This window comes from Callorhinus ursinus, unplaced genomic scaffold (genome assembly GCF_003265705.2).
Source record: "Callorhinus ursinus isolate GAN/ISIS: 27379988/994484 unplaced genomic scaffold, GSC_fseal_2.0 scaffold20, whole genome shotgun sequence".
In the NCBI taxonomy this organism is placed as follows: Eukaryota; Metazoa; Chordata; class Mammalia; order Carnivora; family Otariidae; genus Callorhinus; species Callorhinus ursinus.
The window spans coordinates 81,045-105,227 of NW_027397082.1; the positions used below are offsets into that span (position 1 = coordinate 81,045).

At 49.2% G+C, this 24,183-nt stretch overlaps 1 protein-coding gene across 2 annotated transcripts in view; it reads right to left on the reverse strand.

Annotated features, from left to right (window-relative positions):
- HTRA1 (HtrA serine peptidase 1) overlaps positions 1 to 24,183 on the reverse strand; it is a 52,788-nt gene that overhangs the window by 13,788 nt on the left and 14,817 nt on the right. For both annotated transcript variants that reach the window (XM_073904063.1, XM_025880290.2), the window contains exons 2-3: positions 12,575 to 12,674; positions 11,942 to 12,146 (exon numbers count right to left, since the gene is read on the reverse strand). In XM_073904063.1, the coding sequence (XP_073760164.1) occupies positions 11,942 to 12,146; positions 12,575 to 12,674 (305 nt within the window). The remainder of the gene's footprint in view (positions 1 to 11,941; positions 12,147 to 12,574; positions 12,675 to 24,183) is intronic.

The window sequence follows — 24,183 nt, forward strand, 5'->3', positions numbered from 1 at the left end:
AAAAACTTGGAAGAGGTTGGTGCATAGCATGATTAAAGAAGGCTCTCCCATTCATTTAATTACAACAAACAAACAACCAGCAGGCCCAGCAGCACTGCTCCCATGAAACACCACCAACATGAAAGAGAACTTTCTCAACAAGCATTCACTGAGCGTCTCCGACGGGCCAGGCACAGAGAACACAGATCAATGAATCGATCTGTGCCTCCCAGGCCTACTGTCTGATGTGTTGGAGTCACATGGTGGTGAAGAGAGACAAAGTCCCAGTCTCCATTGCCATGGTCAGCTCAGTCCGGAATGTTCCATAAGGGCTAACAATAGATCAACACTAAAAATGACTGGGGTGTATCAGTGAGGGTGTTCGCCAGCTGCAAGTATCAGGAGCCCCAACTCAAAATGGAGTAAATGTCCAGCTGTTCAAGGGCAGGGTATGCGCCAGGGCTAATCACTCCAAAGACTCATGGACATCTTTCCTTCTGTACAATCAACTTAAGCCACCTCCATTCCAGGTGTTAGGTAAAGACACGACTATGCCCAGTGGAAGTAAAAGGATCTTTTCTCCCCTGTGTGTCTCTTTCGAAGAGCAAAGAATTTGGGGCCTCGCACCTTCTTACTCCTGGGTCATCGGCCAGCCATTAGTCATAAGGTTATCCTCAACCAGTCTTAGGCAAGGGGAACATGGCCCCCACGACTGCCTTAGGCACCCCAGGACTTGCCTGTGTTAGGAAGGAGGTGGGTCACGGGGGGACGGACCAGGACCGTACCAGCAGGAAGAAGGCTGAGTCTGCTGTGGAAGCTGTGGGGGTAGGCTTGGAGAGGTGGCCATTAGCATCCGCCAAGGCTTTGAGGGAAATGGTTCATTTTAGAGCAGCAATCCTAATACCTAACTAGGTTTGGGAAGGGCTCTAATAAGTATATGCTCCTTCACGCGGGTTTTTGGGGAGTGGAGATGGGAGCAAGAGGAGAAACCTGCTTCTAAAAACAGTAATGGTCACGAGGGGCGCCTGGTGGCACAATCGGTTGGCTGTCCCATGCTTGGTTTCAGCTCAAATCATGATCTCAGGGTCGTAGAATCAAGCCCCACGTCAGGCTCTATGCTCAGTGCAGAGTCTGCTTAGGACCCTCTCTCCCTCTCCCTCAATCTCTGTCTAAAATAAATAAATCTTAAAAAATAAAGTAATGGTCACTAAATATCTGCGTTGGTCAGCGCACAACACAAGTGATCCAAGCAGAGCCTGGCCAAACCCACCCCTGGATGCATGCCCTGCGTGCCTCCTGCTCTGTCATTCCCTTGGCCTTTACAGCCAGCCGCTCGGTGGGACAGATCACCCTGCCTGTTCTGCAGCCCATGTTCCCCCAGCTTGGTGGTGGCAGTACCAGGACTAGAGTCTTCCCCGTGCCTCCAATCCAGGTGTTCTTCTCTCCAGCCTACCCCGCCCGCTGCCCAAATGTGCAGAGCACATTGTGGGCAGGTGAGGGCAGCTGGGATGACACACAACAGGACAGCTGGGGAGTCAAAGGACACCCAGCACCGAAACCAGCCAGAGGAGGCAGCGTTCACGAGTCCTCGGGGTGAGGGCCTGGGCCTCGCTGTTTCTCCAATGCCGGGAGCCTGAATTAGCCTCAGACAAGCCGGGGCTGGGGCATGAAGGCAGGCCCGTGCAGCACCACCTGCTTCGAGGACTCTGCATGGGGCCTGGACTCGAGCTGAAGGTGAATCGCAAGCCCCGGAGCCCCGCAGGAAGAAAATCTGGGTGTGTGCTGGGTCAGGGCTCTGGGTGATGGCTTGCTCTGGGGTTCTTCTCCAGCAGCAGCCAAGGGTGGGGCACAAGTGAAGACTCAGACAAAATCACACACACACCATATGCACACGCACACGCCACGCATGCACACAGGCGGACACGTACGTGCCACCTCAGCCTCTGCAGATCCCCAGAGCACCACGTCCCAGGCAGCAGACAGCTGGGCTTGGACCCGGTCCTGCAGTAACTCACTCCGTGACCTCGGGCCATCTGATTGACTTCTCTGAGTCCCGGTTTTACCACTTCTAAAATAAGGTTGTTTGAGGCTGGTGATGTCCAAGGTCATCCCAGCTCTGACAATTAGGGTCCTTTCCAAAAGACCTGGCTGATTTCCAAAAAACCTATTAGCAGACGATGGTTAAATTTGGTGAGATCAAAACAGGCACCACAGTCCTTAATAAATCTCTTTTCATACAACCCCCCAACGGGGTCAGATGAGCCCACAAGCTCGAGCCACAAGCGGAGAGGGGACTCCTGGAATTCTCCAGATGCTGGCTCAGCCAGGAGTCGGCTAGAGAAGCTCTAACAACAATGGCCCGTCAGTCTTGCAGCTTCCGGCCACACTGGTTTTGACCTAATAGGCCTTGAGTGCCCACTCCAGTGCTCTCTCCTTCCCTGAAGCTTGCAGAGAAGGGCAATAAAACAAACCAATAAAGCTTAAGGGGAAAAAAAATTTTTTTTTAGCCTAATGAGGCAAATGAACTACTTCTTTTTCTTCCTTGGAAAGTATAAAGTACTCCTGTTACAAAAATATTTTCTGTTGCCGAATCCGCAGGAGCCACGGCCTCCGCCAGCCGCCAAGCACGCTCGTTTTCAAGGGGCTGGGGCTTTCAGGCTGGTCCTGGGTGTCGGCTGAAGCTTGCTTCAGGGTCTAATGTTGCAGCAGCTGGCTGGGACTCAACTGAGTGATTCAACGTGCTTTCTGGAAACAGTTATGCTAACCTTTCATTTTATTTTAAAAATATGTGATGGAGAAAATAGCACATCCCCCATACCCAGCAAGAAGCAGAGCCCTAGAACTCGCATGCTTCCCATGGAAAAGCAAACTAGGTGGCCGAGGCATCAGCCTCTAGGCTGTCCCACCGATGGCAGTGGGGGAGGGCTCAGGTGGGGGAAACAGGAGAAGTGGGGGAGTCAGGGGGAGAGAGTAGGAAGAACAGAGTACGATCGTGCACAAGCGGAAAGAGAGCAAACACAGCCCCCTTCCTCCTCCCTGTTTACAAACCCCACCATAATATTTAGTCTCCTTCAAGCTGGGTCAAGAAACATGGGCATTTTGAAAAATCCCTTACTCTTGTTGTTTAAACCACAAAATGTCAACATTTCTATACGGGAGCCCAGCGGCCAGTGACTGGACATATTCTGTGGCACCCAGAAGAGGCAAATCATTATCTCCATCAAGCATAACTCTGGTTTTCGCATATGCCAGCCCCTTTGATCCCTCCACTTTTATCCACTGACTTCAACTTCACAGATGCTGCTCCAAGAATTTTTGGCCAATAAATATTGATTTAAAAAACTCAAGGGGCGCCTGGGTGGCTCAGTCGTTAAGCGTCGGCCTTCGGCTCAGGTCATGATCCCAGGGTCCTGGGATCGAGCCCCGCATCGGGCTCCCTGCTCGGCGGGAAGCCTGCTTCTCCCTCTCTCTCTCCCTCTGCTTGTGTTCCTGCTCTCACTGTGTCTCTCTCTGTGTCAAATAAATAAAACAAAATCTTTAAAATAAAAAATAAAAAAAAAATAAAAAATCGATGAATACAAAAGTGAAAAATGAAAGAATGAACCAACCAGATTTTAAAAGGTCCTTCCCAAAGGGATGGGTGGTGGTCTCTCTCTGGTCAATTAAGGGCACAATGTGCAGCAACCACCCAATGTCCGTTGAACTGAACTGTCTCCTCACTCCCCTCACTCATCTAGCACTTAGAGCCCCTGCTGTGCTAGATGCAGAGAAGCCCAGGAGATATCTCTCCTTCCAAATTTATGCTTAAAATTTTTTTAAGATGTATGATGTATCACCTCCTCAACATAAAAATAATCTGAGATGGTCAGTGACACAGGGCCTATTATAATACATTAATTAACATATATTCATGGCCTAAAATGGGGTCATAGAGAATATGCTAACCACAAAACCAATGGTTTCTATGAGCTGCCCAGCAGCTAAAGCAAAGAGGGAAATATCACGAGTCACACACTCTCATTATCAGATTCTGGCACCTTAATTAACAAAAGTGACTTGTTAATTAGCATGCGTATTAAATAATCAGTCCACAATTCACCACAATGTCTCATTTCTCCCTCGCCGTAGAAGGTGGTCGCGATGATTTTAGGAAACCAGTTTTGGAAAATTGTGTCTATACTGCTCTGAAAAGAGATAACCAGGTCGGTACAAAGCCTTTGCACCTTCAGACTCTCAGGAGATTGACTACATAAAAAACCAGAGCTTTCCAGAGTATGACCAGGAATCCCCAAGAACAAGGCGAATAAGAAATGTAGACAATATGCAGAGAAACCAGCTAAGCAGAAACGTAGGCTTGGGCTCTGAAGGGCTCTAATAAACTCACTGAGAAATAAGTTTGCACCTTGGTCCAAGGTTCAGGTCCTCCAGGCTTGCCTCCAGTCTTCCCCTAGGTACTCTCTACCTGTCCTTCCTGTCACCCCAAATACAAGCTTCCCTGCCTACGCTATCTACAGAGGCCTCCCCAGCCCCCAGTGCCTTCTGCCGCTTCTGCTTGTTCCTTTTCTGTACTTATTACCGTATTTGTCCCACTATTCCTGTTTCCCACCCTAGACTGTCATCACGGGGCCACATGGCTCTTGCACATTTCTGATACGTGCTCAACACCTAACACTGTGTTTGGCCGAGACAGGTGCTCAGTAAATACTGACAGAATCCGTGAATGAATAAGGAGTAACTGAAGAAAATGAAAAAACCCAGACCTTAAAAGATCTTCCGGATTTGAAATTGGATAATCATTTTCAAAATATCTTGGAATTCTACTGATAATGCAGAGAAACATAAGGCTTCTCTGCTTAATCCAACAAAAACGAAGCCACGGCAGCAGAATTCTACTGATAATGCAGAGAAACATAAGGCTTCTCTGCTTAATCCAACAAAAACGAAGCCACGGCAGCAGCAAAGAAACACAATTTGAGCACACGTGCGCGCGCACACACACACACACACACACACTTAACACACACACACCCACCCCAAGAGAAAGAGCAAATGAAACTAGCCTCTCTGTGCTCTCCCCTTTGGTCACCTAGACTCTGGGTCTTATGAGCATACTTGGCCTCTGGCACACTCATTTCCTCTAGGACAAGGTGTTAATTGTCTCACACTGGGGTTGGCAAACTTCATCTGTAAAAGGCCAAAAAGTAAATACTTTCGGCTTCATGGGCCATGTGGTTTCCATCCTCATGAGCAACTCTGCTGATACAGGGCAAAAGCAGCTACAGACTCTAAATCATGGGCATGGCTGTGCTGCAATAAAACTTTATTTACAAAGACAGACGGAGGGCCGGATTCGGCCCGCAAGCCACAACTGGCCAACCCTGGACTCCCACACAGTGTTACATACTCACTAAACTGTCAAATGGAAGCCGTATCTGTCTGTATGTCCCCCCTCCCCCCTCCCTAAAGGAGACAGGAGACATTCGGGATGGGGCACCTACAAATTCGGTCCCAACAACCTGGGAACTGCTTTGTCAGAACCATAAATGAGAGTCTTAATCCAATTCCCTGAAGATAGAGCATGACATGAAAAAAGGCATTACCATATTAAGAGAAAAACATAGCCAAAGAATTTCCTTAACAATCAACTAAGTTCTTGAACTGGGGCCAGAGAACACACAAGGGCTCCGGTTCTGATAGTTTGGGGAACTGAAACATTTTCACATTCCAAAAGGAGCTGCAATCAGAACAGAAGGAGCCACGTCCCCATCGGACAAAGGCCGCACAGAGGAATGAGGGCCGGCCTCCACTTCGCTGCCTGGGTTTACATTCCCTAATGAAATATTGATTCCCACGCCCTCCAAGTGGTAAAAATCAATACGGTAACAGAAGCCTTGTAACATCAACCGGGGCCACGGCGTCGGCAGCAAATCCAACGGCAGCCCTCTAAGCCCTGCGACAGAGAGCGCGAGACCACAGAACGACCAGTACAGACCGAGCGAGTGGGGAAAAGGATCCAAAATGGAAAAACACAGAAACAAAATAAGAGGGTAACTATGGTAGTGTGATCCACAGCCCAGGCTCCCAGTTGCTTTACGAGGATGAGTGACAGACTCCAGAAGATGCGAAGCCATTCCAGCGCAGGCTCCGTGTTATCTGATTCACCCTGGGACAGCTCACACGGCTGAGTCAGCGCCTTCCGACCATCAGGTTGCCTAAGGAGAGCTGGCCGGCGGGCGGGCATGAGTCACGCCGAGCACCGCACCACCCCCGGCCCTCGCCACCATCCTGGGGGCCACCTGGACCTCCCCGCTCGCTGAGGACTCAGGGCAGAGTCACTGCGCAGCGCCCCAAATCTTGAGACACAGGCCTGGAGAAGATAGAGCCTGCTGAGCAGCCGCGGGGACCTGTGCTTGGAAGGCCCAGGGCCCCCCCCCCAACCCCCGCCCCCGGGGACCCCCGGCCCGAGCCTCCCAGAACCAGAGAAGGCCCCCCTTCCCCCCCCCCCCCCCCCCCCCCCCCCGGAAAAAGAAGCAATAATAAAAAGGACCCCTGTAAACCCACCCCCCCCCCCCCCCCCCCAGCCGCCCAGGAGTCTTCCTCTTCAGCCACTTCAAACAGGTCTGGCCTGTAGGTGGCAAGGGGCCCGAAGGTGGCTAGGGGTGGATGCAGGCCTGGGAGTGAGGGAAGAAAAACACCTCAGAGGCCTCCACCTGGCAGCTTGCACACATTTCCCTGGTTGTTGGCGTCAGGAAACCTCACTGCCTCGGCCGCGCTCTGAGTTACCCGAGACCCCAGAGCTCCCGGAGCCCCGGCGAAGCCAGGTGTCCGTCCAAACCAGACGGCCCCTGGGATCGGATGAGCCCCGGCTGAGGAGTGCAGGTGAGGGCGAGTGGTGGCCCGCCCGCTGCACCACCAGGCCCTCATCTGACAACCCCGTGAGCCCTGGGCCTCCCCGCTCTGCCGCGCCTCGGAGCTGTGCACCTTGCTCCCTCGGGAGCAGAGGGGACTCGGCCTCGTCCTGGGACACCGCTGTCCCGCGCCGACCACCTGACAAGTGCATGAGACCGGCGTGTCCCTCACGCTCCAAGCAGCACCGGGCAACTTAAATCAACAGATAAGAAAAGAGTCAACTATGCTAAGGAGATGGGGGGGCGGGTAAAGAGTGAAATGTGACTGTCCTCAGAGTGACAGTCGGGGGTTGGGATGTGGGGAGCCGCCTTGGGTGGTGGGTTGGGGAAGGGCTGTCTAGGGCGGAATTTCGGGTGGGACCTGGAGGATGGGAAGGCCAGCCCTGGAGTGGCTGCGGGGGTGGGGGGGGGGGGAAGACACCCCGGGGAGCCGGGGCCAAGACCCCCGGAGAGCAGCCCTGGCCTGTGGGAGGCAAGAGGGGAGGGGCGGCCAGGCAGAGCGGGTGAGGGGCGGAAGGAGGAGAATGAAGCAGGGAGGAGGGGCGCCGCATCAGGCCAGGCCTCCGAGGCCCTGGGAAAGGGGCTAAGTTCTCTCAGTGAGAACAGCGGGAAATGTGTAAAGGGTAGACGGCACATGCTCTGGACGCGGGAATCAGCAAGGGAGGCTCCGGCTCTCGGCCCGGTGCTGCCTCATCAACACAGCTGGAAACCCGTAGTAACAAAGTAGCTTTCCTTTCTTATCTTCTTCAATATATCCCTGCATTTCTGCCCTGGAGTCCGGCCTAGAGAGACCAAATCACTCTCCTTTTAACTCTCCCTTGACAGCCACCCCCTCTCCTTCTCTGCCTCTCTACCCCTCTCTCACTCTTTCTGAACTACTCAGGGAAAAAAACTGCATGGGACAAAAATGCTGCCTTTGGATAAAATTTTTAAATGTTCTGCAAACACGGCCAGTGTCATGTTGAACACATTTGGAAACAGTTTGTAACTGAAGCTGAACTAGTCTGCCCTCAAAGCTGCTTTCTATTAAAATGTTTGCATGCGCACTGTCCCTCCTTCCTGCAGCTGGCCCCCCCCCCCCCCCCGCGACGGCTAGCCCCAGGAAAGAGGGGTGCAAATCCTAGGACAGATGCACAGAATGGGCTGTGCTTGGAGGGGATGGGCCTGCAGGGGGGCACCTTCCTCCCCCAGCTTGAGGGGGGGCGGGGGGCAGGGGGACAGACCAGGCTTCTTCTGAAAGCTCTCCCATCTCAAAACTCAGCAGGGAAAGTCAGTGCACACGTGTCTTCTCAGCAGTGAGAAGCAAAAACAGCGTTCTTTGGTCGCAAGCCCAGACATGTCGCTGGCAATCTCGAGCCAAGGGGGGTTCACTGGAGATGCGAAGGGAGTTCCAAGAATGGAAAGAAAAGTAGACAGATCGGGTCAGAAAGGACAGGAACTCAGCTCCCAGGGGCGCTCAGCAGCAGGGGCTCTACCGGCATTGCCCACACAGTTTTGGTGAGAGTGACACCCAGCTGCACCTCCGAGGGGAGGGTCTGTTTGATCTACGGGTCCCATGTCCACCCCCTGGCCCCAGAGGGTGGGGCACCGTGACTGCCGGTCCCACCAAGACTGTCCAATGGGGGAGACGTAGCCCCCAAAGGAAATGCTAGATGCTGTTCCCAGGAGACAGGGGCTGGATGACAAGGGGACATGACAACAGATGTCCATGGTAATTTCTATTCCTTAAAAGTGTTGAGGGGTGCCTGGGTGGCTCAGTCGGTTAAGCATCCAGCTCTTCATTTTGGCTCAGGTTACCATCTCAGGGGCCTGGGATCGAGCCCCGAGTCAGATTCTGTGTCCAGAAGGGGAGTCAGCTTCTCTCTCTCTCTCTCTCTCTCTGTCCCTCTCCCTCTGCCCCTCCCCCCCACTCGCATGAGTGCATGTGCGCTCTCTCTCTCGCAAATAAATTTAAAAAAGAATCTTTAAAAAAAATGTCGAGAATACCACACTCAGGAAGGACAATAGCTGTTAAAGTAATGGAGAGCCTCCAAATGAAATCATGATGGTGTGGGGAGGAAACGGGCCCAGGCTAGGAGCCACCAAGTTAGCCACTGAGCTTTGTGGACATGGCAGGCGGTCCCATCAATTTCCTTGGGTTATTAGAAAACAGCCCGAGGAGGCTGGGCCACAGCCTCACGTGGCAAAGCACCATTTGGAATGATTTTCGATCCTCAGGCTCAATTTTCGTTGGTTCCGTTCTGCCTGCTCTGAGTTCTCCCCCGACGGTTTCTTGTCCTTTGCTATTCCCGAGAGTGACCCAACGCAAGGCGAGCTCACAGCCCATCCACAGCCTGCAGTTTATTAACTCGTGTGCTCAGACGGATTTGGATTTGCTGGGAGGAGAGTCTCCTTCCAAACGGAGCCTCATTCCAAGCCAGTCTCCACCCCCTCCTAAATAATCAATCAGCCAACGAAGGGAACAAAAGGGAAAGCGCTAGAAGAGATGGTTTCACTCTCCCCACTTCCAACTACTATCAGCAAAAAAAAGCAGTTTAGTCAGTGGAAACCAGTCTCTTGTGTGGGTGTCTGCAATTTAATATCCATTCATTTCCGATTCCTTTTTGAAAAGCCACATTTAGTTCAACTTTTAAATGTTAAGCATCTTTTTCTTGAGCTAGAAACAGCCCTCAAATACTGCGCTGCCGGCACAGGGCTAGACTCCTGCGGGCAGCTAGGGCCGGCTCAGAAACACGGCAAAGCTGGTCTGTTGAGATCTTTCACATCCTGCCTGGACATGTCGGGGATGACACAAGGATACAGTCTCCACCTTGGCTCAAAATCTGAAAAGAATCTCCCCCTGGCCAGAGGCACATTCCGTGCCCACGCATTCCAAACACAGAATTACCCAGTGGCAGTGGCTCACGAAGCATCTGGGCCAGCACCCTGCCTGCAGAGAGCCCCACTGCTGCCACTGCTGGCCGCCTTCCAGGGGCTAGCGGGGCGGCGGGGGGGGGGGGGGTCCTGAAAAGTCCTGCGTGCAGCCACAGGATGTGCTATTCTGGCTAGCCTCCTTCCGGTGAGACTACCACATCCTGGACACCTTTCTAGCAGCCTGTTCCTAAACAGGCAGCACCAGCCTTCCCGGGGGCTATTTAAGGTCCAGCCGTCCCATCATACCAAAAGGCCAGGTTCCATCCCTCCAGTAAGGGCCATGGCCTTGGGTACTTGGGGGTCCGCAGCCTGGCTTGGCTTGGAAGGTTAGTTTCCCCGCAGCACAGCTGTGTGACTTCAGGCAGGTTACTTAAGCTCTCCGAGCCCCTGTTCCATCCTCTATAAACTGGGGATGATAAGCTATCTTGCTGATTAGGTGCAAGTTCCGAATGAAGCCAGAGGCTGGATCAGCACTGGAACTCATCAAGCAGAAGTTATTATGATTATGTCGTGACCAAGAAACACATTTTCAAAGATAGTTGCTGCTAGAAATTCCACAGTTACCTAATAGAAATAATATCCAACGAAGACCTCGCTGAAGGCCAGTTTCCTACACCAACCGCGGAGCCTGTTTCTGTCCTGAGGAACAGCAGACAGACAAAAAGCAGCCTTTGGGATACTACACTGGTCTGCCTTCACAGCCCACATCCAGGCAAAGGTATGCGAAGAGCTGGGTCAGAAGACCCCTCGTGGCTCTCAGTCTAGGATCTTTTCCTGCTCCACCAACAGCCTACTGGGAGTCTTCCTTCCACAGGAAGTCCAGAAAATTACAAGGGCATGAAGAAACCCAAAAATGCAATCTCACTGCAAACCAAACCTCCTCAATCAACATATACCAACAAGTGGGAATTGCTGACGGTCTAGTAAGAACTGGATTTAACTTCAGGTATGAAGCCTTCACTAAACAAATCAAACAGAGCAAAAATGACTGCAAGGAGAATATTTAAATAGAAAGCAGCCTGGGTGGCTCAGTCGGTTAAGCGGCTGCCTTCGGCTCAGGTCATGATCCCAGGGTCCTGGGATCGAGTCCCGCATCGGGCTCCTTGCTCAGCAGGGAGCCTGCTTCTCCCTCTCCTTCTGCCTGCCTGCCGCTCCCCCGCTTGTGCTCTCTCTCTCTCACTATCTCCCTCTCTCTGTGTCAAATAAATAAATAAAATGTTTAAAAAAAAAAAAAAAAAGAAAGCAAACCATTTTCAAGCACAGCATTTCCCAGACTGAACTATGTCTCAGTTTTTCTTGCCAAAAAAAAAAAAAAAAAAAAGTGCTAAGCTCAGATGATTATCATTTGGAGTACACACCCTCTTGTGGGAGACTCCTGTGCGCATTAGCATATTAAAAGTTTTCAGAAGTTCTGTAAGAAAGAAATCCATTAGCTTTGCTTTAATTCAAGGCTTCCAAAACTTTTTTAAGAATGGAGCATTGTTTTAAAACCCATCTAGAGGGGCGCCTGAGCGGCTCAGTTGGTTAAGCATCCAACTCTTGGTTTCAGCTCGGGTCATGATCTCAGGGGCGTGGGATCAAGCCCGGCAACTGGCTCTCTGCTCAGTGGGGGGGTCTGCTTGGGCTTCTCTCTCTCTCTCCCTCTCCGTCTGCCCCCCTTCTCTCTCAAATAATAAATAAATCTTAAAACACACACACACACACACACACACACACACACACACACACACATCCAGTAACCCTGCAAAAACCCAATTTGAGAGACCTGGTTTGTTTTCAAACCCAGTGAAACGCACAAATGAACAAAAATGAACACAAATGAACAAGAGTTGCCTCGGGATGGAAGGGAGACTCAACATTCACTGCTTCCCTACTAATTTCTTTATAAACCTATTGCTTCCTTCTATAAAATCATAAGCTTCTGTTTTTAAAACTCTGATCTTATAGTCCTCTTATTAAAGATGCTTTCATGAGTCCCCCCGCTTTCCCTCACTGCGGGTCACCCTCAGTATCTCCTAATCCTCACCTCCTGGGGTCCAGGCTTGACTGGTTCCCAGGAAATCAGTGTGCCCGGGGGCCTCTGACTTCTCCCAGGCTTTGCCACCTGGGAGCTCAGGTCTTCAGGCAGGGAGCACACTTACCTCGTGGTCAATTTTGATAAGTGCAATGTCTGCCTTCTCATCCACATCCTTGATTTTGGCTTCGTAGGTGGCACCGTTCTTCAGCTCGACCTTGACCCGATGCTTGTTGGTCACCACGTGGGCGTTTGTCACAATCAGTCCATCTTCGGACACGATAAAGCCAGACCCACTGGCCACCGGCACCTCCCTCTTAGAAAAAGGAAGCCTAAAACCCAGAGGAGAGCCCAGTTAAGGCCGAGAAACACCTTCAGATCAACTCTCCGACACACTGATTCACTGGCTCCGCAACAGCAGCTCACATCTAGGAATTTATACGTCGGGTCTGTTTAACGTCAAAAACAGTGGAAGGCTATCGATTTTTGCAAGCATCAAAAAATTCCGCTTACAAAATATTCTTAGGGACTCTCTTCAGAGCTAGAGGTTCTTAAATCATCTAGAAGGGTCAAGAACGTACATTCAAACAGTCTAAAGGGAAAGCATCCTAAGGGGGAAATGTTATGTTCCCATAGGAACATATTCAGTGGCTCTTGGACATTTCCAAGTGCCCCAGAAACAGCCCCGATGCTTTGCTAACGGCAGCGTGTCTTGGTGGGAGCTTCAGAGGCCGTGGGAAAACAAGAAGGCCCTCTTTACTTGCGAAACAGCTCGATGTGAACCACGGCAGGAGCGATCTTCTCCACCACGTCGGCGATGAAGTTGTATTTATGGCGCAAACTGTTGGGGTCTTCCTGCCCTGAGAACAAAGCAAAGACAGGACACGTCAAGACACAGCGCTCTGCTGTGGTCTCCTGAGAAAGGCATGGGTGAGAAGGAGCCAAAATGCACACCCGGACCTCTGGAACCCCAGACAAGTGACAACAAGACCCCAGACCTGCGCTCCCTTGCAAAGTTCCTCGGGGCTCTCAAGGGAACACCCACTCAGGTAAGGGGTAACACCCATCAGAAATGACCTCTTTGCTCTGCTTCTTTCCTTCCAACGGTTTCGCTGCAAAAATGCCGAGCCGGAGGCACCAGCTGATACCTGGACCTCCTAGCGGCTCCTCGGCAAAGGTGGCGGGGCAAGGGGTCACCGTCATAGTCAGGGCTCCAGGCTCCGCCACACCCCTGCCAGTTCCCACAGCACCACCGAGAAGCAGCCACTCCCAGCGTGCTGCCACCACCACCACCACCACCGAGGGGAGGGCTGAGGTTGCTTTTGAGGAGATGTCCACTAGACGTTACAGATTGAAAAGGCATTAAAGGCAAAGGCACAGTTCCTGTCTTCCCACTGATCCCACAAGGTGAACAGAGGCCACCGTCTGTCCCCAGAGCAGTTTTCCACTACGCCTTGTTTATTCCAACCCCCTGGGACATCCCAGGCCAGAAGGCACAAGAGGTGCCTTGATACCATTGGGGGAGAAAAGAAAGAGAAATCAAATGACCATAATTTCTATATAAACATACACACTATAATTAACGAACCCCCATTTCAAAGCTACTTTCAGACAAGGCGATCCCACATCCCAATGTAGGGCTCTCACCCAGCAAGGCCAAAAAATTGGTTGCCACCCAGCAGATGCCCACACCATGGCATCTGGTTCAGAAATGAGCTACTGGAGACTCAGGTCCCAGGACACCCATTCTGCTGGGACGGGCGGTGGCAGGGGCCAATGTGGCCCCCGGAAGTGCAACCTGAGCCTGCCACCCTGGCCCCAAATCCATGCCACCTGCTGATAATCCTTCAACACATTTCTCTCTGCCTTCACAGGCTACAGCGGTTCTAGGCTAGTCTGCAGGCAAGAACCCACACACCCCTTCCTTTATCTCTCCTTGTCTCCTTTGGTGCAGTCACCTCCCTTGGGCCAGTCGCCTAGCCTAATGCTACACAAAGCAGGCTCCAGAGACCAGAATTCTCTGCCAGCCTTGCTATCCCTTGTCCCATGTAGACACTGGCAGAAACCTTTAGAGCAATTTGACAAAGTAATCTGTCTGTTGCATCGAAACATTTTAAATTGGGGCTTATATTTTGTGTCTTTCCTACAACATTCTGGTAGGAATTCATTTTTAGCATATTTTAATTGATCCATAATGAATAGGAAATAAAGGAAAAGAAATCTGTTCCTTTACCACAGATGGTCTAAGGAGCACTGATCTGTCCCCTGCACCTGTCACAGCTCACTCAGAGGGAGATTCACAACACAACTCTGCAGTTTAAAAAGAAACCACTGGCCTACAAAACTGCCCCTTATTCACATAAGGGCCTGTGTTCCCCAACCCCAACACACACGCACAAAAACCCACACTCGCACAAGCACAAACCCACACCCACACTTACACGCTCAGTCGTGAGCATGCACGTGTACTTACAGGCACATGTGCACATGTGTACATACTCACACAGACCCACTCACACATAGACTCCATCTCTCACACACATATGTGCATATACTCTCACACTCACCCACTCACATACACACTCATATGCACACATACACTCACATATGTACAGACTCACGTGTGTACACTCTTACACACACATACGCGCACACAGAGACTCACACCCCCACACGCCTCCCTCCCTGTGAGAGAGGGCTGTGGCCACAGCCTGGGCTCGGGGCCGGCCGTGAAGGTTGTGACCCTTTCAAGTCCTCTGTGGCCCTCAGAGCTGCATATCCACAGGCTTCCGTGGCGGCCCCACAGCATCTGAACAGATTGTTTCCTCGGTCCCTGCCACGGCTGTGTGTCCCCACCGGAGACATCAGTAATGCGACTCATACCACTGGGCCCCAGGACATCTAGGGGACGAGCCTGCCCTCTCCCAAGCTTTCCCTCTGGGAAGTGAGAGACCATCAACAAGCAAAGGGCCCCTCTCAGCCCTGGCTACCGGGCTCTGACTGCTTTACTTCAGGCTTGGAATCCCTCTCTTTTTGCAGAGTATGATTTTCTAAGGTCAGAAAAAGATCTGCACCTATTAGGCAAGGAAAACTAATTCAACAAGTTCACGGTAGCATCATTTTATTATTTTTGCTTTCAAAGCCCTTTCATACGGCACGCTATTTTTATTTCCCCCCTCCCTAAGGATGAGGAAAATTAGATGTTGTGCTCGTCTTATATTTAGGGAAACTGAGGCTCACAGACCATAAATGACTTCTCCATAGACACCTACCTTTCTTAATAGAGAGTATAAATAACAGGAAAATCTGGGCAGATCTACAACTTTTCTTCTTAATCCTGGCCCCAAACATATCTGCCACCCTCCTAGGTTTCTAGGTAGTTGCTGTTAATTGGTCTGTCTCCCCAAGTGCTCCGAAGGGAGCTGTAAAGAAAGGGATAGAAACATTCCTTCTGGCCACAGAACCTGGCGAACATCACCCAGAGAGGGCTGTAAACACATGCATCTGGGCTTCCTCAGACCAGCTTCCTGGGAAAGACCAAAGGGAGGTTTAACGCCCAAAGGCCAGCACCCACCGCAGGGCAGCGTGGAGTTTCAGAGGCCCTCCCGAGCAGGGCAATCACCAGAGTCACACCACTGAGGATCATTAACTCACTTCCTATCCCTGACTTCCCAAAGTAGGCATGGGAGAATTTGCCCGCAGCAGGAGTAAAAATGAACGTGGGTTTTTCCAGCTAATGAGAGAACCACCTGCTTTCTCACACAAACTAGCGAGAGGTGCTCCAGGAACCGTGGCCCCCCCCCCCCCCCAGGAAAGCAACATGGAGAGCAGGGAGGACACCGGCCTGGGCACCAGAAGGCCCAGGTCCCAACCTGTCTGCTGGGTGGCCTCCAATTCCCCATCTGTAAAATGGGGCGAGGTGCCTCTAGAATGAGCTGCAAAGTCCCTCCAGTCCAGCTCCAGCATTCTATGATCTAATCGCCTTCTCTCCCTCTCACCCCAACAAGCTGCAGCAAGATAAAGAGCTCGTGGAATTTGAGACTGGGCACAGGACTCTCCAAACTCTGCAGATGAGTAAACAGAAAGGGGAAGTGGGAGGACAGACCATAATGAAAAGCCCAACTGACAAGCCTTAATTGTGCAGCTTAGATGAAAAAACAACCAGTGACCTCCATTACCATCACTGAGTGGACCAGCATCAACGGGAAGACGAAATAGAGCAGAAACAATGAACATAAGGAACACCAACTAACTGTTCAAACATGGGCAAGATGTCAAACCAAAGAAGAAGTGTTTGGCTTCTCAAAATGCTATTTGAGAACGAGAAATAAACGGGTCTCTAAGAACAGCATGGCTCCGTGTCAGAGTCCTGCTCCATCAAGCTAGAGGAGGCTGCCACTGCCCTCCTGGTCTTTACGAACCCTGGCTTGCTCCATTTGCTCTGATCTCAACTGCCAGCCAACTGTCTTCCTTCCAGAGGGGTCAACCGAGGTGGAGAACCCTCAGAGGTGGACCCAGGCTGTCTCTGCCACGACCCAGTGTCTACGTGATGCAGACGGATGGAGGGTTGGGGCGTCCAGGCCACGCAGTGTGGGGAAAATGGCTAAGAGCACAGGCGTGGTCTCAGATCAGTGTGACACTCCGCACAACACTTACCTGCTGTGTGACCTTAGGTATGCCACCTCACTCCTCCGAGAGTTATCCCCTTGTCCATAAAATATGATGACAGTAACACCTACCTACCTCAAAGTGGTTTTGATGCAGATTTTATGAGTTACTATATATGAAGTGCTTGGCCACGCCCTGCCATAGAGTTTAAAATTAAAAATAAAGAGACAAGCGTGAGCATCACATGGCCCAGTGGGACGGCAGGGAGATAACTACTCTCCCTACCTTGGCACATTGGTGTAGGTCCTGGAAAGTCCTCCTAACAGGACCAACATGGCCACCCCTGCAGAGGCAGAGATCAAGGGGAAGCTGCGTGGCAGGCCAACTTTTCTGGCTTTGATGTTTGCCTATGCTCCCCCTTGTACGAGGCTAACCCACAGCCACTGCAGAAGGGAAACAGGGAGCTGGGTCAACAGAATAATCTAACCTGAACTGTAGCCCATCTGTACACAAGGAGCAACCAACCTACACCAGAAGACAAATATAACTCCCTCTATAAAGTGAGGGCCTTGTTTAGTTAGGCCAAACCAATGTGGCAGAAGGTAATGAACATGGGAAGCCTCATGCAGGGTCAAGGCCTGGCCCTTCTAACTGTTCTAATCGCTCCATTATTGTACAGAAAGCTGGAAGTGACTGGAGTTCAGTAACAGCCCCCCATTTACAGAAAGCTGGTGATTCAGAATTCAGAAACGTGGAAGTAAGGTGTTTTTTATATTCCTGATTAATGAAAAAAACAAAAAAGACAAAATGACCAATATCATGAATCAAAGAGGACGCAGCACTATAGACCCTACAGACATTAAAAGTATGGTATGGAAATATTCTGGACAAATTTGTGCACATAAATTCTACAGCTTAGATGAATGGATAGATTTCTTTAAAAGACGTAATTTGGGGCACCTGAGTGGCTCAGTTGGTTAAGCGTCTGCCTTCGGCTCAGGTCATGATCCTGGAGTCCTGGGATTGAGCCCCGCATCGGGCTCCCTGCTCAGCGGGAAGCCTGCTTCTCCCTCTCCCGCTGTCTGCCTGTCTGCCTACTTGTGATCTCTCTCTCTCTGTCCAATAAATAAATACAAATCTTAAAAAAAATAAATAAAAAGAACAGACATCATTTACCAAACGTCATTTACGAAGATATAGATAACCTGAATAAGAAATTCTCTTTGCAGTTAAAAACCTTCCCACAAAGAAAGTTTCAGGCTCATGACTTCATGGGTGAATTCTACCAAACATTTAAGAAAGAGACGATACTAATACTTCACAAACTCCTCCCAAAAACAGAATAGGGAAAACACTGCCCAACTTAGTTTATGAACCCGGCATTACTCTAACATAAAAGCCAGACAAAAGACATTATAAGAAAACTACAGACTAACGTCCAACATGAACACAGACCAAATGTCCTTAAAATGTTTGTAATTCAGCAATTTAGCAAAAAGAATAATATATCATGACCAGGCGAGGTTTATTCCAGGAAATAATAAATCAGGTTTAACATGGGGTGTCTGGGGGGCTCAGTCAGTTGGGTGTCCACTCTTGGTTCTGGCTCAGGTCCTGATCTCATGGGTTGGGAAATCGACCCCACATCAGGCTTTGCGCTCGGCAGGAGTCCGCTTGGGTATTCTCTCCCTCTGCCCCTTTCCCTGCTCTCTCTCTCAAATGAATAAATAAATCTTTAAAATAAATAAATAGGGGCGCCTGGGTGGTTCAGTCGTTAAGCGTCTGTCTTCGGCTCAGGTCACGATCCCAGGGTCCTGGGATTGAGCCCCGCATCAGGTTCCCTGCTCTGCGGGAAGCCTGCTTCTCCCTCCCCAACTCCCCATTTCTGTTCCCTCTCTCGCTGTGTCTCTCTCTGTCAAATAAATAAATAAAATCTTAAAAAAAAATAAATAAGATGTAACATTAGAATATAATAGTAAGAAAACCCAAATGATTATCCCACAGATGCAAAAAGATGTGACAAAAATTGAATACCCATTCACAATAAAAACACTCAGCAAACTAGAAAGAGAACTTCCTCACCCTGATAAAAGGGATCAATAAAAAACCTAAAACTAATATCATACTTAATAGTGAAAGATTGAATACTTTCTCTCTACAAATGAGAATAAGGCAAGGACATCCACTCTTACCACTTCTATTCAGTATTTTACGATGTCCTGGTTGGAATAATTAAGCTAGAAGAAGAAACAAAGGCATAAAGATTAGAAAGGAGAAAATAAAACTATTAGTATTTGAAGACGACATAATAGTGCCTATGGAAGTTGCTTAGGAATCTGTAAATATACTGCTAGAATAAGTGAGTTTGTCAATGTCACAGGCTAACAGGTCTATATACCCAAAACCGTATTTCTATGAATTAATAATAAACCAATGGAAACTGAAATTTTTAAAATACCAACTATAATAGCATCGAAAATATTAAATAGGTAGATAAATATTTAATAAAGTATGTGTAAAACACTGCAAAACACTGCTGAAATAAATTTTAATTTATTATTTTTTTATTTGAATGTTAGGTAGTTAACATACAGTACAATTTTGGTTTCTGGAGTAGAATTCAGTGATTCATCACTTACATATAATACCCTGTGCTCATCACAAGTGCCCTCTTTAATATCCATCCCCCACCTAGCCCATCCCCTACCCACCTCCCTCCATCAACCCTCAGTGTGTTCTCCACTGTTAAGTGTCTCTTATCATTTGTTTCCCTCTCTCCTTTTTGCTGAAGTAAATTTTGAAGGACCTAAGTACATCAAGAGGTATACCAAACTCATGAATCAGAAGACTCACTATTGCCAAGCTATCAATTTTCCCAAAATTGACCTACAGATTCAGCATACTCCAAATGAAAATCCCAGGAGGTGTTTCTGTAAAAATTGATAAGCTATTTCTGAAGCTTATGTGGAAAGCAAAAAACCTAGGATATCCAAAATAATTCTCAAAAAGAGAAAATCAAATGACTTATACTGTGTGATTTTATTTTAAACTGAAAAATTCTGAGTAACTAGGATTAGTAGAAAGATGAGTCACAACATTCTACAGGATAGGCCTTTCCATTCATCTAATAAATATTTATCGTTACTGATTTTTAACACAACAAATGACCCATTAAGAGTAGCCGACATTTCCTATAATTTAATGAGTTTTAAAATTGCCATGATTTCATCCAAAAATAATAAATGATTGCTGTCTCCTCTTTATAAACTACTAGGAAAGCACATGTCTCCATAAATGTTACTTCCTTGGAGCCCATGGTCCCTGGAGTTTTACAGATAATACTTCTTAACTACTTTCAACAGCTTCCTTACAGGAGGAAAGAGAGATACACACAGTGTTGCTAAGTTTCATTAATTAGTATTAAAATTAGCAATAACAGACACTTCCATTATTAAGTGTTTGCCAAAAAGAGCCAGGCACTAAGTATTTGACATACATTATCACAGTGAAGAAAATGTGTTTTTGCAGCGAAAATGAAAATCACAACGTGGGGACTATGAACCAACAGACCGTGTTTCTAGGCAAAAATGTAACACAAAATCAGGTATGTGCTTTAAAAACATCAAGATGTGTGCTTTTTTTTTTAATATTTAAGGTAAAAATGTCAAGTAAAGATTAGATGTGGGTCAGGAAGAAGAGAGACGTAAGTGTTTATGGTCCTAATGCCATAGTTCTCAAACTCTGCCCCAAGGCACCCTGGAGTGCCATAGCAAACTCATAGGATAGTTTAAGTTTTCTGCGGAAACACAGTGATACTTGATATCTGCTGGACATCTTGAGAGCTAGTTCTCAGTTTCAAAATCAGATTACACTATAATCCTTTGGATGACTTCGTATCTTTGTCACTTTGGATTCTGGTGGTCACTGTGATTAAAAGCAAGTACTGTACAAAAATCAACATTGAACTTGGAAATGGGGGTGGCAGTGTCCAATTTGGTTCCAACAGGCTATATGGCACCCAGCAGTACACCTAGTCCATTCATAAATAGGGGTGGTTATTGAATAACAAAATTAAAATACTATTTTTCCTATATTTTCTTTTCAAGTGACTATTATACTGTAAAGGCACAAACACTCACTCAGTTGTTGGGACCTAATTACTTGATGAATAGAACCATTAGGTATTTGTTTTGGCCCAGGGGGTACCATGAAAAAATTACTGAGACACGAAGGGTGTCATAAACCATGAAAATCTGGGCACCTCTTGTCTGATGCCTCTTGGGCTCTCTCCAGCAGAGGATCTTGAATCCCAACACAGTTGCAGTAATTCAGAGCAAAAGTGGATTTACAGTGAAGGGTGAAGGTAAACATTGGCCCCGCGAGGGGCCCTAGCAAAGTATTCAGTTGTCAGACGCTTTTTGGAAAATAGTTAACAAATAACAACAAAAATATTTATAAAAATATTTAAACTGCAGTTGGTTGAGGCCACTGTCTCCTTACCTCGGCCACACATCTCCTGTCCTATCAGAGTGGCTGGAGCATTCGGGGATGTGGCTAAAAAGTCAAACTGTAGAATCATTTTGCTTGAATTTTCATGTGCTTTGAAGTCACTTCTGCCTTTCTATCCCGGAACAGACTTGGTTTCCAGGGACACTCTTATTCTTCCATCCTGCTGGCTCCCTAGTGCAAGCCAGAGGTTTTATAGGGTATGGTGACCTGGCCTGGAAGTATACAGTGGTGGAGAAATATGCCAGAGGAAAGACTAAATTAACAACAATAATAATAAGTCATTCTATTCTCTCCATAGGAAACATTACAAACTCACTGTCATATGAAAAGGTGATCAAAGAGTCTATAGCCAAAAAATATACAGGAGAGGGAAGGTATTTTAAAGGTGAAGGTGTATTTGGCAGTTAATGACAACATCATGACATTTTTCTGGGTTTTTGGAGTCTGTAGTATTTTCTCATTTTAAAAAAACTTGTAATTTGTGGTGGTTTGCTTTTTCAATCTAAATAAAGATCATGTCCATGCCTAATGTTATATTTATAATTTTGAATTCTTTTTCTTAAAGAGGGTCCTCTGACTTGTACGAGTTTCAGACCCCATAAAACCCAGACCCGCCAGCAGGGAGGCAGGAGTGCCAACCCTACCCAAGTAGCAGGCCTGAGTCCCGCATATTCCCAGCTCCCAGGCCCTCTGGAGCTCATGACTGGCTCGCAATGTCAGGGGTAGGGGTGGGGGGACCTCTGAGCTACACCTACAGGATGCGCTGCCTCAGCCGCCAGGACTCTCAGTCACCCACCAGACAACATGACCAGCATGGAAGGCATCTGCTTTAGAAGGACCCAGGGAGCCCTCCAGGCCCTCCCTGGCAGTCGCAAGAGAGCCCCAGGGCTGCAGCAGGGGGGCTGCCTCAGACCTGGCTCCAGGAATCCTAGCAATGGATCCTGGACACCCTGCCCCTGTTCTTGGCTCCACTGTGCCTTCTCCAAGCAGACCTGCCCACCCTCTCCCCATCCGACGCTTGGAGTGTCAGGGATGGATGGAATGCCATGCTGAGCTCCAACCCCAGTGGATTCCTAGCAGGGTCAGCAAGGCTGGGAAAGGTCCCAAGGCTCCCACTAGTGCCAGGATGACTCCCGAGCCAGACTTGGCCTCAAGTGCTGATTCTGCTGCTTCACAGCTGTTACTTCAGGCAGTGGCCCTGTCTGAGCCTCACTCTCCCATTCTGCAACATGAAGATAATATCACCTCCTCCAGGCGGTTGCGAGTCCTAAGGGAGAGGAGGCACACAAAGCCTGCGCTCAAGGCCATGATCACCTCCCACCTCTCACCAGGTGTGCCACCGCCCAGGTACATTTCAAGGCCTCCAAGTGCCTCCTCCCACACTTCTAAGGCTTCTCAGAATCCCATTTCTGCTTTCTAGTTCGGGCACACGTGGCCCATTTTCAGGTGTCTCCCCCGCAATGATAGCTACCACCTGGGGGTGCATAAACTTACTGCAGGACCCCCACGCTGGTCTCCCCCATCTCCTGCACACAGCTCCCTCCTCCAGAGGAGGCTCTGATTCCCCAACTCACTATCCCAGGACTTCTTGATGTACACTCTCCACTGCTGCAAACTTCTCACCGGCCTCCAAAAACACCACGCGCCACCCTACCTCCTTACGCTCACACTGTTTGTCTTCCTGCCTGGAATCCTTATTCTCCTCCCGGACAGCTAGTCAAACCCCACCCAATCCGCAATACTGGCAACCAAATAATAACACCATAACCGTACTCACTTATTGAGCATCTACTATGTGTCAAGCCCAATGCTAGGCACTCAGTAAAAATTACCTCTAATTATTCCTGCAAGCCTATAAGGTGGATCTTATGCCCAGCTTACAGAAAGATGGAAAAATGAAGGATCAGGGAAGTAAAGCAGAGAAGTGGAACATGTGACTCATGTCCTCGGCGCTGGCAGGTGGCACAGGTGGGAGGCTAGCCCCTCTGCTCTGCAGTTGTAGCCTCCCTTCCAGGTCCTTCACTCAGCCTCCAGCCCCCTGCAGCCCCCATGGTTGTAGGAAAATGCTTCCCACTTCCGTGCCTGAGAGCTCAGGGCCAGAACTCAGGATTCACAATCCAACCTTGGCTTCCAACAAGAACAATCGCGCCTTCCAATTTCTCAACAGAATCGAGAAGTAGAGCTAATTTGGAAAACAGAACACAGTGTATTCGAGGGAAAAGAAATGAATCCCCCTTTATTCACAGGGAACAGCATGTTCCCAAAATTCAAATCAGTTGCAAGAGCAGATTGATCAAATCACTGGCATTTTAATGCACTGTCCCACATTCAGGACGGATAGATGATTTGTAGGGCCCTGTGCAAAACAAAAATGCAGGGGCTCCTTGTTCCAAAAGTATTAAGAAGTCCAAGAGGAGGACAGCAGAGCATTAACCCAGGTATGAGGTCCTTCTGAGCATGGACCACACAGGCTGCACACCTGCATTCCCAATTTCGTTTGATTTAAGGCCCCAAGTGCAGACGAAGTACTGAGAGGCAGCACCTGTTGCTCAGGAGCTGACTGAGATGCTGAATCTGGCCGAGCCAGATTCACAGGCAGTCTTCAGGGGCTGATGGGCACCCCACATGCCGGGAGGCACCCCCCTTCCACGGTCCAAGGTGCAGGCGCTCACACATGGGGGGTGGGCATGAGACCTCAGGCAAGCCCCTTGGGCTGAAGGTTCCTGAACTTTAAAATAAGGAGGCTCGAGATCGGGTGGCTTCCACTTTCCCCCTCCCCCTCCCGGCTCTTGAGGAGAAAGGGAAGACCTCACTTGTGATGTTTCACCTAATCGCTGCAACTGTAAGTGCCCCTAAAGGTATTGGTCCTTGCAAACCTACAAATCATAGCACAGCCCAGTCCCAACCATTGGCAGGATGCAGGGAGAGGACGAGAAATACCAAGGAAGACACTCAGCCAAAAAGGCCAGAGTCAGCTAGGGCCTGCTGGCCAAGGGACCGTGGGAGGGCGGCCGGGGACAGTTCGCCTTCCTCCGCGTGCCCCGGCCCCCTCGCGCTCCCATTCCAGCCCTTCTTTTCCTTCTGTCACACGGGCCCGGGCACAAGTCCCTTCAAAGCAAAGGCACAGCCAGCCAGGCTCCCACCGGCTCAGGAATTGTAAATCAAGAAAAACCACAGCAGGTCCCGAGTGGGGTGTCATGAAATATTTAGTCCTTCGGAAGGGCTCAGTTGATTAAGGGGTCTGGGACGTAC